This window comes from Plutella xylostella, chromosome 15, assembly GCF_932276165.1.
Source record: "Plutella xylostella chromosome 15, ilPluXylo3.1, whole genome shotgun sequence".
In the NCBI taxonomy this organism is placed as follows: domain Eukaryota; kingdom Metazoa; phylum Arthropoda; class Insecta; order Lepidoptera; family Plutellidae; genus Plutella; species Plutella xylostella.
This window is the reverse complement of record NC_063995.1, coordinates 1,362,046-1,379,905: the sequence shown is the minus strand read 5'-3', so window position 1 is coordinate 1,379,905 and position 17,860 is coordinate 1,362,046. Positions and strand designations below refer to the sequence as shown.

Genomic DNA, 17,860 nt, shown 5'->3' with positions numbered 1-17,860 from the left:
TAGAACAAATGAATACCTACTTAAATGAAAACAAAACATATATGTATGTAAATGATTTATTTATATTCATTTAAACTATAAAATCAATATCTGAAACAGATTTAATAATGTCATCAGTAAAGTAATTGTACATTTTTCTCATTTTATTTGGCATACGTAATAATTTGCTATAAAAGAATATTAAATAAGTTTCCAGGTATTTGTACAGTGTGGGACTGACCCAGAGTAGACACTTTTGACTGTTCTTAATTAATCTTTATTTCGTTAGACTCAAAATACATTCAAGATGATGATAGGTCACTCACTGTAGGTAATTATTAGAAATTTGTAACACACAAAATAATTTGGAAAAATGCCATTAAGCACGAAATACAGGTGGAACTAAATATTACCTACGATGTGACTACATTTAAGGTCAAATGTCCAGTAAGCGTGTTTACATTTCGTATAAAAAAACTACTTATTTGGTCAAACAGAAAAAATACATTTCACTGTATTGTATATTGTATGTACATGTTTCCTAGAGCTAATTTCATAAGCATTTGTTTAAACCCTACTGTATGTATAATATTATTACAGAAATTTATAATTCTTGTGCTGAATCTTCAAAGGATAATAATCTACATGTTACATATATCCGAACACATAATTATCAGAAACCCTTTTTCGTTATTTTGCTTCTAATTAAAAGCTTAGTATTTTAAGTCGAAGGAAAAACGAATGACCGAATTTCACAGGACAATCATTGTTCATTCCCTTTCGTTTGAAACATTATATTTTATCCTAAGAAGATTCAGTTACAGAAATATAATACCTACCTACTGACTTTATAAACTTATTTGTTTAAGATAATACAGTTTTTAACTATAACAATCTGTTCAATTCGGCTACTATTATTTCTCGTCTTATAGTTCTGCAATAGTACACACTGTAAATTTAATACTATAATAATTATTTCAATGTCAAAATATAAAATTCCAGAAGTTAAAAAAACACAAATATTATGCCAAAATACCTGAAGTTTAAGGCATTGCAGTTGCATTGGAGATTGTGGTTTGGATGGTAAAATTATGTACTCCTGTCATAAGAAAATATCTTCTTTCTGGTGAAAAATAATGTTTACAGTCGTCGAAATATAAGGGGCCCGTTTAGACAGCTCCAAAATGTATGGAATGACAGCTCTGGTGTCAAACCTAAATCATTTAAAATCTAAGCAATAAGGGACTTACCACAAAAACCGGTGTTTACCGCTGTCAAACGCCTACAAAATCTGTAAATTTTCGTTTTAAACACATGTTAAACAGTGTTTAAAGTTTTTTTATGGTAGCACAGTACGTAACTTTTGATGCCATAAGTTCTTTTTTCTTTCGGCCGTTAAATAATAAGCCAGATTATGTGTCTTTATGTATTTCATCAAGTAAATCGAGAGTAAATAGCAAATTTGTGTAGCTGCCCAAACGGGCCTATTATATTTCGACAACTGTAGTGGAGAATACTACAACATTAATATCACTCTCACGAAATATTCTAGCAGGCCGTATATCATTATTCGCAGTCACAGTTCTACTTAATACGTAATACTTTATTTTGGCTCTCAGTGCATTTGTTTTTTTTATTGCACCTACTATTTACAGTGCCTTTAAATTCAAAGTCAGTCGAAATTTTAATATTTGTGCCATATATATTTTAGAATATTGAGATTGTATTGTGAAAATAAAGAAATACTTACATATTTTTTTAACTTTGGTGGCTGAACCGTTTGTAGGGTGTGGACCTTAATTATCAATGTATAGCATATTATGGGTAACACCTGACCTCACTCAGGTAGCATTGCCACTCTGAGAAGTCGGTTTTATGTGACCCAGACTGTACCATTACATTACAAAGTACAGAAATATTCAGGTTTACAATATGACCTTGTTTTGTTCTAGTGTTTTCTATAAATTCCTATAACTATTCCAGCCAGCAAAGTTAAAAAGTATGAGATGAAAAAACCACGCGTAAAGCGACTTATAAGTTACTTTAAATTGAAGTTAAATAATTTATCTGCACTTATACCTAACAAAACTAATTTCATTTATACACAAAACACATATGCGATTTAAGTATAATATGCTGCATTAACAATAGTTTAATTATATGGTACAGAGACTATGTACATTTTTGCACTATAATTCTTATATACTTAATACGTTTGTGTTAATATTAAATTATAGATAATATGTTCACCTTAGTCTGACGATTGACGGGCAATGAATATAAATTTTAAAATATGTTTATGGTAGGTAACTGCTTTCTAGGATGAAGCATCGATAACAAAAATAACTTTCTTCATACACCTACTGCTGCATATACGTATTCGATGAAACTTAAAAACGCGAATGACTCATTTCGGGTGTCATATAATGGTAAGTTCACCTCTCGGCAACGGTCGCATCGCATTCAGTATTCTTTGTACTTATAGAAGCTCACACAAGTGCGACCACCTCATCGGCATAGCCGACGTCGTTTCTCCATACATTTATGAAAATCCGTTTGGTCCGATACGCAAGATACCGATAGGTGGACGCTTACCTTTAGATACCATACAACTTGGGTGTTGTGTTTACATTGTTTACATTACATTTGATTAACCTAGACTAGCGAAGCGCTCACTTTATAAAGCATGAACTCTTACAAATATCTATTCAATCTTTACGAAGTATCTTTTTCTAAGGGCTGATTTGTCATATCTGAATGTTTGTATTAGACAGTAGCAGCAACAATTTTATTCTTCAGATAACACTTATCTGACCATTGAAAAATCAGCCCTAAATGTATGTTGGTGACATGAGGACAGTAGGTTTAACAGTAAGGTACCCTGATGTGAGCGAACTCGTGCCATGGATGGAATAACCCTCCATGTCTTAAGCTGCGTACAGACCGGCCAAACGAACGCCAACGAACGGGTTTCGTTGACCTGCGTTACTGCAATCTGCCCTGTATTATGTATGATAAATATCCATCGTTGGACGTTCGTTGGGCGTTCGTTGGGCCGGTCTGTACGCAGCTTTATGTGAGAGAGACGCTCCGGCTTTATAGTATGGTTTGACCGTATTATAATGATTGTTTAAGTTAAGATCATTCTGTTACTAATTATGTATTAGCATTTAATAATTACTACCTACTCCTACAACACATCGCACCCACCATAAAAAAAGTTACAACTCTAATCACGCGCAAGCAAGTCTCCACTTAATCCGATTAATTTAAGGTCCATAATTACTTCCTTAGCATAAAGGCTAAGTACCATAGGGTGACCATAAATGGGTTCTAACTTGCTAAATTCTGTTTTTTTCTTGAGCTCCTTAGACCCTAAAGCAATACATTCAGGCTATCACACGCGTTAGACTATGCATGGTTTGTCACCTACAAGCCACTTAGGTATATTTTCCGACGTTAATTGCTATTAGCTTACAAAAATCTCGAGTCGACAACCGCCTCCACAGAGGATATAAAACGAGCATGGAATTTGAACTTTAACCCACTCGTGTCAAGGTCTAAAACCGCGCAACAAACATGCAACTTCAAATGTAACGTCCTAGCTACCTTGCAACTCCAAAGCATTTCAACCCCTATCCACTAGCTTCAAGGTCGCCAATCCTGTTGGCAGTCGCTTGTGGTGGTACGTATGTAGGCAAAACCTTGTACCTTAAAGCTTCAAAGCAATTCTACCCCTATCCCCTAGCTTCAAGATCGAGAATCCTATCAACGTAGGAGGCCAGCAGTCGCTTATGATATTAAATAGATGCGCAAACGTTCTAACTTTAGCTTACAGTTCCAAAGCATTTCCACCGCTATCCACCGGCATCAAGGTTTTGAATCCTAGCAACGTATTACGCCAGAAACCTCTTATGATATTAGAGGCACAGACGTCCTAATTCTAGCTTACAACATGGCCACCCCTATTCACTAGCTTGTAGGTCACCAATCCTGTCACCATAGGCTATTAACCTCTTATGATAGTACGAGTAGGCGTGTAGACGTTATAACTCTAGCTTACATCTCAAAACCATTGTCACCCTATTCACTAGCTTGTAGGTCACCAATCCTGTCAGCATAGTAGCTTATCAACCTCCTATGATGGTAGCTATGTAGATAGACGGCCAGAGACGAGGTCACGCGGGGGCGGCGCTAGTCGGCGGGGCGCGGCGGGGGTGCGCGCGGGGGGAGGGGCGAGGCGGGCATGGAGACTGACTCGGCGTTCCAGCGGCTGCTGGAAAGGTAAGGATGCTGTTAGATTTTTAACTAGAAGGGTGGAGGGAAAGAAACAATGTGAAAATAAAGGACGGACTCATGCTATCTCGCTCTTATCGTATCGTGCTACCGCTTATGTGAAGGATAATATTTTGATAATTGTTTCTTTATATGCGAGTTGTGGTTGGCGGTTGTGTCTTGATAGTTTATGAAAATGGATAAGGTGACGTGTTTAACAAAATCGAAACTCTATTTTCTGATAATATAATGATAAATTATGACCAATAAATGATAAGTTATGGTTATTGTAATTTTGATGATATTGATATTTCTGAAAATTATTGAATAGAGACAGACGATATTTAAATAATGATTGATTAGTGTGTAAAGTGAAGTGTTAAAGATGATGAATAATAAATCCTATTAATTAGCACAACAATGAAAATGTAAGCAACTGTTGCCTTATTCCAAAGTATTATTCCCAATTACTAACATGTTAATTAATTACCCAAAAGCTCACAATACAAAACCCAATTGTGGTGCATTCGTATTGGCTCTATTATGTATTTCAACTAACGTACAATTCGCTGATTTAAATTTGGTAAAAATATTTATAGCAAGTTTACTACTACAATTATTACAAACTTTTTTAAAGCAACATAGTTTCTATGAAAAATGTGAAAAAAAATCGCGTATTTTGAAATTCTGATTTCGTTTTCGGGCTTAGATATACCATGCTGCACGTGTAGGTTTCGGCTTAGTATATCCTTTTTGCAACCACATTTTTTCTACAGTTATAATAACAGAACCAACACAAACCCCCAACACCAACCAACTTACACCAGTAACGTAAACGTGGGGTGAACGCACCTGTGCGCAGTCCTGTGCTGCGGGGACCCTGCAACATGTTGCCACTTGACGTACCCGCTGAGCCGGCGCTTGACCAGCCCCGCCAGCGAGTGCAGCCAGCCTGAAGGGAAACGCGTCCTACACCGCCTGCCTCTCGGCGGGAGCTCTTGCAAGAGTGGTTGGGGGATGTGGTTGCGGGTTTTATGTTTGTGTGGATTTGGTGCTTGAGGATGTGTGGTTACGTGTTTTACACTCGTGTGGATTTGAAGTGTGGTTGAGGATTTGTGATTGCGCGTTTTACAGTTGTGTTAGTGAATTTGGTGATATGAGGAGTATATTTTATTTCAAAATTGATGTAACGTTATGGCTTATTTAACTTCGATGAAGTTATCAGCATCTTCATTTATGAAAAATCTCTGTGTGGCTGATGAAAAGATATTAATGTTCTGTATAATTTTACACTTTTGTTTACATTAAAAATAATGTAAACAAAAGTGTGTGTGGATGTAAAAATTACTACCGCGTAGCCTAAAAAACAACAACCACACAACCAAATTCCCCTCCATCCCTGAGTATACCTCCACAATATTTTCCCCTGAAGTTGCAAGAGCTCCCTATCTCATGATGGATGTCGGTGACATTCTGAAGCGTGCTGATGATGCGCAGTATGTACAGACACCAAGCTTACCAGCCTAATTGTACCTAGCTGCAGCTGCATACTACTTGACTTATTTGGACGATAGATATAGGAAGGCATTTCGTGCTACACAGGATTATATTGATTCCCACACTTATTTTTATTTATTTGATTGTGGGAAGCTGTAGTTTATAAGGACAAAAATAAAATATGCCATAATTTATTACTATGCATTTCTCAATCAATATGCATCAAATTTCCCTTGAAAATGTTTCATTTTGTTTGCACTGAGCAAGGACCAGCCATGCCAGTGAGAAAGTTAATTAAATAATGGAATTTAACCACTGGCTAATTGTTGTAATATTAATGTTTCAAGAATATTTTTTTTGTTATCATATTTTTAATATATACATACATATCGGTCAAAAACATAATCCTCTTTTTCGCTTAGTAAAAAGCCGTGGTCGGGTAAAAAATACACTTACTTTCAACTCTAATTACTTTCCCAAAGCATAAAATAAGACCTAGATACTTCTTCTACCTCAGCTAAGCTAGGTAAGCTAGTTTAGACCTTGTAAGCTAGGTGTTAAGGTCGCGTTCAGCATAGACGCAGCAGAGTGGCACAGATGAGTAGGCATGGGTGGCGGTGGAAACAGCTAAGCGTAGATACCACAGAATAAGTTAAAATGCTACCCATCTCTTTCAGACTAGTAGCTTTGTGTCAGCAAAACAGAGACAACTGACAAATATTTTTTTCATAATCTGTGGTATTCACGCTGCATAGAAAGCACATTTACACCAGTAGAGGGCGTTGCTTAGCAACCTCGCCTCTATCGGCATACATTTAAGAACCAAACATACACAAAATGTTTACAAACATTGGTAATACACAGGATAGAACAATACTGGAAGGGGTTAGTGTCTACGGTAGGATATAATGTGTTGTAGAAGGCGTGGTTTTATGAATATAAATTGTCCCAGTCGGTATTTAGGCTTGGATTGTGATATAAATAAATAATACTTGATAAATATGTGCATAATATGGAAAATATACATTTATAGGCAGGTCCTTTCTCTAAACTTCTTTTCGCCGCGTTAGTATCCAACCGTCGAAAATATAATTTAACTTTATGCTATTAAATAATAAATAAAATAAAAATAATTGCTATTGAATGAAGGTTTAAAACGGGGACTCATTTTTAGAGAAGAGGCCTGCCAATTTCAAGAGGGACACAAAAGTATATCATTTGTTTTATTTATACATACAAATATAGAAATATTGTACATAAATAACATTGTCGGCAAGCAAAAGCGTACTGCCAAATATACTTTTGATTACGAGTATTATGTAGATAATACACACAAAATATTAAGAAAGTAAAAATAATATATGAAAATGAGGGCTGATTAAATGATTGCAATTGCACTACGAAACTATGGAGTAGCAAATTCTTATACTCTTCATATAAATAATAATAAAAGGTTGGAAATACTACATGGTTTGATTATTTATTTTGCTATGGCAACATAGTTTATATCACATAGTTAAATTACAACCATTTGTAAACAAAAACGTTAATAAATGGATGGACGATTCAGAGAGGCAAGCGCAGCGACAATTTCGATATATTTTCTATACACTGAGGCTTTATATTGATGAAGAAATATTGTCTTAGGCTGGCTGCTCTCGCTTTTTACATAATAGTACATATAATACATACATAGTTAAAAGATTAATAAGTCAACTTATAGGATATTACGACTGGGTAAGTAAGTATGTTACCTACAGATAATAAAAAAAACTTTCTGAAAGACTGCTCTATTCTATGTAAGATTTAATAATTTTGTTGGCCATTTTAATTTTATTATCTGTAGGTACGTAACAACATCGTGTTTAATATTATGTAGTTTCTAGCTATAATCCTAGCAATCAGATCTGAGCTTCTGGCATTAAGTGAGGGGAAATTTAGCGTTTTATTTGTTTCAAATACACTTGTATTAGTTACAACGTGGCGCAAATCGAAATATTAAAAAAACCGTTATAGCATCCATTTCGTGATAGGCTTTTTATTTAGTTAACAAATACTTGCATACTCAATTGTAAATTTCGGTATACGCCACGTTTAATCAAAAAACTGTTCAAGGGGCTATTAGAATATACGCGATCGGGACCGCGAACTCGTTAAATGTGACTTTTCCTTTCACACTATGGATAGTGGAACTTCAGTATTCCGATGTTTCTTTCGCCTTATAGATCAGCGGCAACTTGGTTGCACAAAAATGTACAACAAATCTTTTATCTTACAGTTAAATAGTTCTACTATAAATTGTAGGTACTGCTAGCCACCTCTTATAATAATAGGTACATTAACCCCCGAATTCATAGAACAAACTATCAGTTTACAAGAGGCTTGCAATCGCCATCGTAACTCTAATTTCGACATTCTCTCTAGCACAAAGTGTCGACAAACTTCACTATATTCACTATGACACTCGCAAGCCTCTAGTAAACCAACAGCTCCTTCCATAAATTCACGTTTAAATATCCCCTCTTCTTAAATCTACAATACGTACTGGGCTCGTCGTGGCGATGCCGCGCGGGCGGCGGCGCGGGCGCGGGCAACTCGGCTCGGTAGCCGTTGCGTAGTTCAGCCCTGGTCAGGCTCTGGCTGCGGCCTTCGGAGCCAAGCCGCGCTTCTAGCCTGGTGGGGGGAATGTGGGTGATGAGATTAGCAGAGGTTTTTGAAGTTATTGCAGAAAATAAAGTTCTTTATAAGTAATAATCAGTAAGCTATGGAAAGAGGTTTTCTATGGAGACTTTGGGGTAGAAGAAGTTATCAAGTGGAAACCATGAACAGTCTGGGACATTATGCAGCCCGCTGGACTAACGACCTTCGACAGGTCTTCTTCTTCTTTCGGTGCCATATCCTAGCGGATGTCGGCGATCATCATGCAAAATTCGACAGGTAACTAGTAGGAAAGTCGACACAGAGTGTTGTAACCTTCCTTCCGATAAAGATTTATCGAACAGTGGAAGATTTCTGTCTAGTCAGTGTCTTTTTGATCATTATCACCGCACTAAGTATATCATGAAGGATCACTATTCTCCTCATTGGTCGATGGTGGTCTGATGATGTCTCGGTAAGTACCTGTGGCTGAGCAGCAGCGGCGAGGGCGGGTGCGCGTGGAGCCGCTCGTGTAGTGGTGGAGGCTGGTCGCAGTCTGCGCTGCCGTTCGCTGTGGACATTATTATATAAATTAAAATTAAAATTTATGGATACGGATGGTCATTACAGATTCATCACTAGCAAGAACTTCACTACGACTTGAAACCTTTTCCTGAGGGAATACCGGGCAAAAAGAGGCCAACTTCATCAAAATTTGTCCAGCCGTTTTTCAGTGAGTGAAAGAGTAACAAAACTCCTATGGATGGATATTCATTCATATTAACAATTTTTTTACATAGATAATAAGTAGAATGTGCCTATGGCTACCTAGGTCTAGTAAGGTGGTTATAATAAAGTTATGATAACTTACCCTCATGCCCCAACATGTGGTGTTGTCGGTTGAGCCGCGGCGGCGGCTCGGGCGAGCGGCCTGTGCTATGTTCCCGGCTTAGACTGAAACATACAGTGGGACACGTTGTATATACGAGGTAGTAGAGAGAAGAAATGTGCTGTTCTCATTTGTTATGTAGCTGAACCCCAAAGTTACCAAAGACAAAGTGTTGCTCCGTTTTACCACCACACTGTGTCCAAGTCGGTTTTCCCATCAACTCTAATGGACCTGCTGCTTCTGGTGGTGGATGCTGCAGCACTGGCGGCTAGTGGTGGTCAGCTCTAGTGGACGGGGTGTACCTGCGGTGTCGCGGCGTGGCGTGCTGGTCCACCCGGGAGCGTCTCGTCACCTGCTGCTTCTGGTGGTGGATGCTGCAGCACTGGCGGCTAGTGGGTCAGCTCTAGTGGACGGGGTGTACCTGCGGTGTCGCGGCGTGGCGTGCTGGTCCACCCGGGAGCGTCTCGTCACCTGCTGCTTCTGGTGGTGGATGCTGCAGCACTGGCGGCTAGGGGATCAGCTCTAGTGGACGGGGTGTACCTGCGGTGTCGCGGCGTGGCGTGCTGGTCCACGCGCGAGCGTCTCGTGACTTGCTGCTTCTGGTGGTGGATGCTGCAGCACTGGCGGCTAGGGGATCAGCTCTAGTGGACGGGGTGTACCTGCGGTGTCGCGGCGTGGCGTGCTGGTCCACGCGCGAGCGTCTCGTGACTTGCTGCTTCTGATGGTAGAACCGCTGTAGGACGATTGGGGATGTGTTGCCGGACGTCTGGAATATAAAACGCTTCATTAACATTTTTATATATACATTTTATACATCTTATTTGCCGTCGTACATATAATGTATCTTCATGGATGCACTAAAAGTATAAGTTAAAAAACCATTAAAGTAACAAATCTAAAACTCACTTTGGCCTCTGAGGGTCCCCCTTCGGTAGAACAGCAGACAGTTACGAGCTGATGATGCAATTCTTTATAATGTTACTGTAGTAATGAATGTGTACTCACGACAGGCGAGGGGCGCCACCGGGTCTCCATGGACACGCGGCGCACGGGCGGCGGCGGCGGCGACGCGCACTCCAGCGTTCTGTGGAAGTATCATAGAATTAATAATAGCCTGCAATGGTACACCATGCAACATGTAGCAACCAATATGCAGACGACTCTTTGAGCCCTTTGAAGAGGTGGGGTAAGCCCTACTGGCTACAAATGTATCAAAAACGCGCGACACTATCCGTGCGTGCTATTTATCTATTGCAGAAGGGACGCGGGAATCCTTTAGAAGGGGTTGCCAAACCAATATACAGTAAGGGGAATATGCGCAAATGTCCATTATTTTGTTCTTTATACAACACCCTGTATAGGCCCCAGGTTCGAGACCCTTGATACAAAGTAAATACCTCTGTAATTAACCACTAATGCTATCTTTAACTGCTGAATTTATAGATCAAAATGCGCTGCTATGGCAGTAAGCTTATCTCTTTTGCTGACTATACTAAAGCTACTAGCTTACCTTCTAGGCGGCGAGGGCGAGGGCGGCGCCAGGTCCGCCTCGAGGCTGCGCGGCTGCGAGCTGCCGCCGCCTAAGTGGGAGGCATTCATGTTCGTCGCCCACACCGCTCTGGAATATACAATAGAGGGGTGAGAAAAATGTTATATCAATTCTGTATGTATGTTTTCAAATGGGCCATAATATGGTAAATTAGTGCTTCGATTTGACTCGTACAACAGACATACAGCCTTTTTGGAACAGAATTTTAGGTTCATTTATGGAAAACGTGTAATTAACTAGAAACCTTAAAGAGCTGACATTTCTGGCGGAAATAAGATTAACTTAGATTCTAGGTACTAAACCTTGGAAGTGGTAATCATTTGGTACTATCACTCTTTGGAAAAACGCACGCTACGCGTTAGAAAAGTTATGAATTACTCTAGATTGTTTCCCACAGTTACTAACCTCTGCGGCTGCGGCGTAACTTGATCTATCCACCGCTGCGCACTAGTCACATACACCGGCGACGTGTCCGATCCATTGCTGGCTCCACTCCCACTGTGCGCGCCCATCCTCGGTACATACGCAGCCTTGGTTGGCGTGCCGTGGCTGAGCGGTAGCGACGCGTACCAGTCGCCGACTGACACTCGACTTAGGGCTGACTTTACGACGAATGGGTGAGCGAGGAGTTGAGCGTACTTGGGCCGGTGTTCCACGTCTTTTGTCAGGCTGGAAGGATATTTTTGTGGTCAGAAATTGAGGAAAGGCTGATAAAATTATGTTAAAATCAGCGGAGAGTTTATAGCTAAAGTGATTTCTGTCTCGCATTTCAAATGGTTGATGATTCTCGGCAAAATCAGACAGATACCAAATCAATTTACATATCTACAGAGTATACTAGCGTAGCTACAGATGAAGAGCAAAATAACTTACCACTGTGATACAAATGATTTGAACTCGGGGGTGAAATTTCTGTCTTCTGGTAACCGAGGTGGGTCCTCTTTTAATACCTGCGAGTGCAAACAAAACTTATTATTTATTCTCGTGTGCTGGAAAAATCTCGGCCATCTCTGCTATAGCTTGACAACTTCGTGCGCGACCCTCCTTGCGGGGTGAGAGACGTGGCGGGGGCGAGGTAGCACGACATGCTACACACGTAGAAAAGTGTGCCCGGATTAATCTCGCGATAGCTTGTAACTATTTCTGACGTAATGTAAGAGTAAGTAAAATTTTATTCTATGAGTGTTCCCGTAAATGTCATATTTAGCTTAAAATTTATAGTTTGACAGAATTAAAATTAGGATGTCTACCTTCAGAATATCTACCAATTTGATTTTATTTATGTAAAAGTGTTTTATTTTATAAATCAATTTCCATGTCACTTTCATGTTCACTCTCTGTTTGAACTTGTTCATCGTCGTCGTCATCCTCATTTATTTATTTATTTATTTATTTATTATAATAACAATAATGCTTAACAGCTACGGCCAACACGCGATTATTGCTAGGTAGTACAAAAATATATAAGTACTTACAAAAATTATATACAAAATAGAATTTAGCATTCACAACAAATACAATCATCTTCATCATCGTTTTCATTAACTTCAATTTTTGCGACTTTCAAAATACTTGTACACTTTATATTCAACATCCTTAGTCTGTCGTGTAATAACCTTACTCATTATTGCCGCACCAAGCCTTAGCCGCGTAGCAGGGCTGATCCGGCACACTGTTCAACAGGAAACCATGTCCAAGTTTTATCATGAGATTTAATCTATAATTTGCGACTAGTACATTATACTTCAATGATTTTCGAATACGATTTGTATTTGCTTTGACATTATTTTATTGACAAATCATAGATAATAAAACAAATATAAAAAGGCAAATATTCGTTATTAAAAAAGGTTATATGATTATAAAAAATAAAAAGGTAAATATTCCAAGGTTACGGAATCCTTACGATGTGGAATATCGCAACTTCTTCTGGCTGGTCCAACGGGTCGATTGGAAGCCGTCCATGTTGGACACCACTTTCGAGTCGCAGTAGCTGTTTGGTCATCCTCTCCCTCCATCCTTCCTACCATGGAATGTTTCTATCAATTTCAGCACTATTTTCGGCGAAGTTTATGTCTTTATTATTCGTGTATACTTTCTGAGTCTCTTCAAATGTGTATATTTTATTTGCAGAGATTATTACACTATCGAACAATGTCTTTTTGTGTTCCACAACTTCGATTTCACCAGAATCATTCAGTAATTATTAGTGACTTCCATTTTCTTTAATGAAGAAGATTATAATCTTCCACCTTCAATTTTGGTCGCTTTCCCAGTTACAAGAACTGACAACTGACGCACTGTCTTATGGACTCTTCGTCTTTGTTGTTTACTTTTTCGTTTCTGACTGCGCCGCACCAACCTTTAGCCGCGTAGCAGGACTGATCCGGTACGCTGTTCTACAAGAAGCCCCTTAATTTGAGAAATTACACGATTTGTTGTTTTTTCGTTGTTTTGTTGACGAATTATAGATAACCTAATAATAATATAATGATAATATTAAAAAGATACCTAAATATTCCAACGATTGTGGAGGCTCCGGCCTCAACACTCATCTTAAGACTAATGGTCTCAGGATCAGTGGTCTCATGTGCGTCGAACTCAGATTATGACAGATTTTACAACACATGTGGCCGCCTCGACTGCTCGGCCGAGACTGTCGTAATAATGACGTGCAGTGCACGCGTTGCCCTTCCCCGCTACCTAACCGCTACCCGCTGTCGTCTTGGGCACCTCGTCCCCTCCGCGTCTTTCACCCCGCAAGGAGGGTCGCGCACGAAGTTGTCGAGCTATAATAGATTCATGAACGGACGATCACTATCGTCCGTTCCGTCCGCGATAGACGAACAGCGTAATTCGATCTGTCTGTGATCTAGTCAAGTTTGTGTTCATAAGAGAACCTAATGCCTTCCCATAAGCTCAACAGTAACTTACCCTGTGCTAAATCTATCAGTAGCAAACTCACCCTACACTTTGTAAAATATAGCATGAGCCCACATGAGCCCTACGATATTTGTCAGATCCATACATTTTAACTGTCATCTGTTTGTTTTCAAAGAAAAAAATATTTTATTCACCAGGCATATGCATCTGTCAATTTATCCCCACTCACCCTGGTGAGCACCTCGAAGTCGTTGGTGCAGTTCTTGTAGGGCAGCACGGCCGTGGCCAGCTCCACCAGCGAGATGCCCAGCGACCACACGTCCGCGCGGATGTCGTATACTGGTTTTGTAGGGTCCGGCGGCTCTATGCGCTCCGGCTGTGGAAGGTATGGGGTGATTAGTAAGCTGATAGGAAGCGGGGTATAAGTTGGACGAAAGGGGCGGTTATGATTGTTTATTATTCTAGTTTCACAAGCATTTCGTTTCTTTTATGGCATATAAATTGAGTCTTATATACGCCGAGTTATAAGACAAATCTATGGCTCACAATAAAGTTCCTAGTGTCCCGGAATATTGACGATAGGTTGGCTGCGGCTTGACATAAATTGCGCAATTCTTCTTTTATGTAGCGATCGCTCTTTACGCTCTTATGCTACGTATCCTAAAACTTTAGTCTACTATTTGCTTTGGCATAAAGTGCTATAGGCACGCTGAAGCCCGGCATAATTTTTGCGATCCTTTACGTCGCTCTAGAAGCTTCCGTGTTATTTATACTCATGAAATCCTTACAGCCATATACGCCGCACACCCGGCGCCTCTAGTCTTGGCCTTGGAGTCCACCAGACGGCCGCTGATGCCGAAGTCGCACAGCTTGACGTTCCCGCGCTCGTCCAACAGGATGTTTGACGGCTTTACGTCGCGGTGGATCACGCCGTGCATGTCTTTGAGGTAGGATAGGGCGTTCACCGTCTGCGGGGGTAAGAGTGGTCTTTGATGAATGAAGCTGTGCTATTTGTTCATCTATGTCTGAGGTAGGATGGAGAGTTCATCATATATAGGGATAATGGTGGGTTTTTATTAAATTGGCTTTTGGGAGTAATGAAACCATTGTGTTTATTTTTTGTTGTTTTTTTCGAAAGGATGGAGATGGGATGGAGTATTGAGTGTTAACGCTTTCAAGGTCTGGGGAGTTATGATGGTTATGAGGTTAAATTGTGTCATATTTCTCGTAGATGGTATGATTTATGAATCATTTTACCAGGTTTTTTAAATATAATAGCTATAATTTTAAAATTCGCAATTGCAATAGCTATTTAAGTATATGAATAATAATAAAATCTTTCGGGAATTCATCATATAATCATTTTGAATACTTACAGCAACAGTAACCTTCCCCAATATGGCCTCCGGGATGGGCGCTCCGAGCCTCTTCAACAACTTATCGAAGCACGAAGCCATGAGCTCCATGCAGATCCAGACATCGGCCTCGGTGACGAAGCAGCCGAAACACCGCACGATGTAGGGGCAGTCGTGGGAACAGACCACCACGTCGAGGTCCATGAGGATGCGCTTGGTCTCTTCGGAGTTGCCGGACCGACGCATTTGCTGGGGGATTGAAATTTAATGGATCAAAAATTATGTATTCCAACTTATGTACCCAAATTCTAGAGCAAATAAATGTTTTTACTTACTTTTACATTACTTTACTTTGTACACGTAAATTGGTGAAAAACATAGAAGTAGGGCATTAAATAGTCAATTCTATATGGTTACCCAAGGCAACTTTAGAACTGGGTATCTGGCTACTGAAAAAAATTGCTGTACTGTTTCTAATTCAAATTATTCATATATGTTCATATGATTCTTATTATAAAAAAATATTGAAGTGTACTTTATACACTTTATAAGTATGTGTAAAAAATTACCTAAAACTTTAGGTCTTTCACTCACCTTGACAGCAATGACAGCTCCAGAGGGCTTGTGCAGCATCTTGACGACCTGGCCGCAGGTGCCAGAGCCGAGGTCTCCCAGCAGCTGCAGGTCGTCGATGTGCGAGCGGTACTCCACCCCGCCCACATTGAGCTTGCCACTGACCTGGGTGCAGAGGTGGGGTAGTAAGATTCTGATCTGAATGGGCTTGCTACTTTATGTAGACAAACAATCCCTATAATTAAAGTGTATCTGTATGTGGTTGTTTGGATTAATTTCTGATATAATGTGTAACTGTTAGTGCATTGAAGGTTGGACAACAGAATATGCTCTACAAAGCCATAGTTCCCAATAGGCATTTGGATGCACCAAGAGTAGATAATCTTTTCTATGTACAGTAGATGGACATGCTAATAGAATGTGCTACCTAGCAGATGAGATACTCAGGGATAATCAGTCATACTAAGGGACAATCAGCTATAAAATGGCCAATTTGAAATTAGTGTAGTAGGTTCAGAGCTTAGCCTATTCAACACAAGCAGACAATTTTTTTTTTTCAATTTATACCCAATACAAGGTAACCAGGGACATACATTATGGTGAAGAATTTTCCTTAGAATGGTCATATAGCATTGGATTGGGACAGCAAAGTTTTACAAGAGATTAATTATCCAAAATCATACAAATAATAGCGACAGCTTTCCTAACAATCTGTTCAGTAAGATATTAAGATACAAACCAGATAGTGATTTCTATTATAGAAGATCAAGAGTATAAGATAATATGTGGAGATATATCCGATACATATCAAACTAGTAAAAAATTAATCAATCATACCTTGTAGACTTCCCGAAACCTTCTCTCTTGTTCTGCAGCATGAGGGGATCTCGAGGGGAACCCTGACATATCACTGTTGATCATAAGTGCTGGAAATGTAACCAAAACAATACATTATACCATTTTCCAGGTTCAAAGACATGGGTGACACTTTAAAATTTTCCATTTAACGCATGAATACTATTGCAAAATCTGTCATTTTATTGACAATGACCACAGATAATATATATTTCTAGAGTACGCACTTTGGTAAAATGGAACGTACTAGAGATGCGACACATCAAAGTCGACATTCTGAAATCGATTAAAATTTATACAATATTAGAATTTTTACAACATTGTATTATACAGGTTGTCCAAAAAGTCAACGTTATCCCTTAAATGAAATAATTAACTATCGAGAGAGGTATTTTATTTTTTTAAAACATAACTTTTCCTTACATATTCCTATTCGAGATATCTTTATTTTAATGACACTACACTAACTATACAGGTTCGGAACAACTTCTGCTATATGACTTTAAGAAATTCTAAGTCAAGTGACCAACAAATTTTATATGGAGAACCATTTTTAGGATATATCAGATTCTGAGAGCAATAGCAGTAGTAGCATATACTGAAAGCGGCAATTATAATGTGTTTTCCGAAAATACGAATAAATTCATATTTATATTAATCTATGGAGTATATACAAATCGATAAGTTCAAGTCGATAGGATTTCACTCTCGGACATCTCTAGAACTGTCAAACTCAAAACGTCCCACATATCATAAGCTCTGAAAAATGGTATAGTCAATTAATTACTCTTCACTTTTCAACTGTTTACAATCAATGAAAGGGATTTGTTATCAAGTGGACAAGAAGTTCAAGGGGTGTTTTATGTTTATAGAACTAGATTTGCAGGTTTATTCCATTCTAGCAAGCTTATTTGGTAAGAAGACCTTGCTTGTATTGAGTTTGAATACACAAAGCTGTGGACTACACCTCTGCTCTATTTTGTGACAACAAATCGATTATGATTCTGTTTAGATGTAACTGGCGAAGCTTCATAAAACGTAATAGCAGGTACTCACGTCTTGGCTTCCTTCCACTGCCAAGTCTGGGAGCCCCAAGTCCAACTGGACTGTGGAAGGCACCCCCATTTCTATTGCGTTCTTGTAAACCTTTCACCCTCTCCTCGAGTGAGCTATTGGACATTATAGCAACTCTATGTACGCTTTCTCACATCACATTTACACGTAAGACACTAAAATAATGGTAATATTTCCGATAAAATTACAATAAACTTGAAATAACCACGGGCTGGCTATCAATTCCATAAGATGTGTTCATGTAGGCGATAAAATGTCAGCTCCATAAGCAGCAAGTACCAATATAGTCGTCTT

At 39.2% G+C, this 17,860-nt stretch overlaps 1 protein-coding gene across 10 annotated transcripts; it reads right to left on the bottom strand.

Annotated features, from left to right (window-relative positions):
- Positions 1-40: 40 nt before the first annotated feature.
- On the bottom strand, positions 41-17,821 carry LOC105398681 (dual specificity mitogen-activated protein kinase kinase 7). Of its 10 annotated transcripts, none has more exons than XM_048625671.1 (16): positions 17,549-17,821; positions 16,475-16,563; positions 15,659-15,802; positions 15,086-15,313; positions 14,498-14,677; positions 13,939-14,085; positions 11,700-11,776; positions 11,232-11,495; positions 10,788-10,895; positions 10,283-10,361; positions 9,937-10,043; positions 9,260-9,342; positions 8,872-8,959; positions 8,297-8,424; positions 5,077-5,206; positions 41-4,255 (listed from the first exon to the last, which is right to left on the bottom strand). In XM_048625671.1, the coding sequence occupies exons 1-16, from the start codon at positions 17,670-17,672 to the stop codon at positions 4,174-4,176; spliced, it is 2,058 nt and encodes a 685-aa protein (XP_048481628.1). In that variant the 5' UTR covers positions 17,673-17,821; the 3' UTR covers positions 41-4,173. The 10 variants fall into 10 exon arrangements, with proteins under 10 accessions (XP_048481628.1, XP_048481629.1, XP_048481630.1 ...); XM_048625672.1 differs by having other exon boundaries at positions 41-4,252; XM_048625673.1 differs by having other exon boundaries at positions 5,107-5,206.
- Between the last annotated feature and the right edge of the window lie 39 nt (positions 17,822-17,860).

Excerpts from the sequence above, each read along its gene's own strand:
- LOC105398681 (XM_048625671.1), bottom strand. The coding sequence starts at position 17,672 with ATGTCCAATAGCTCACTCGAGGAGAGGGTGAAAGGTTTACAAGAACGC. Across the intron at positions 11,777-13,938 it reads ACTTCGAGGTGCTCACCAGG|GTATTAAAAGAGGACCCACC; the intron begins GTGAGTGGGGAT and ends TTGCACTCGCAG. Across the intron at positions 4,256-5,076 it reads CCCACGTTTACGTTACTGGT|CAGCCGCTGGAACGCCGAGT; the intron begins GTAAGTTGGTTG and ends TTACCTTTCCAG.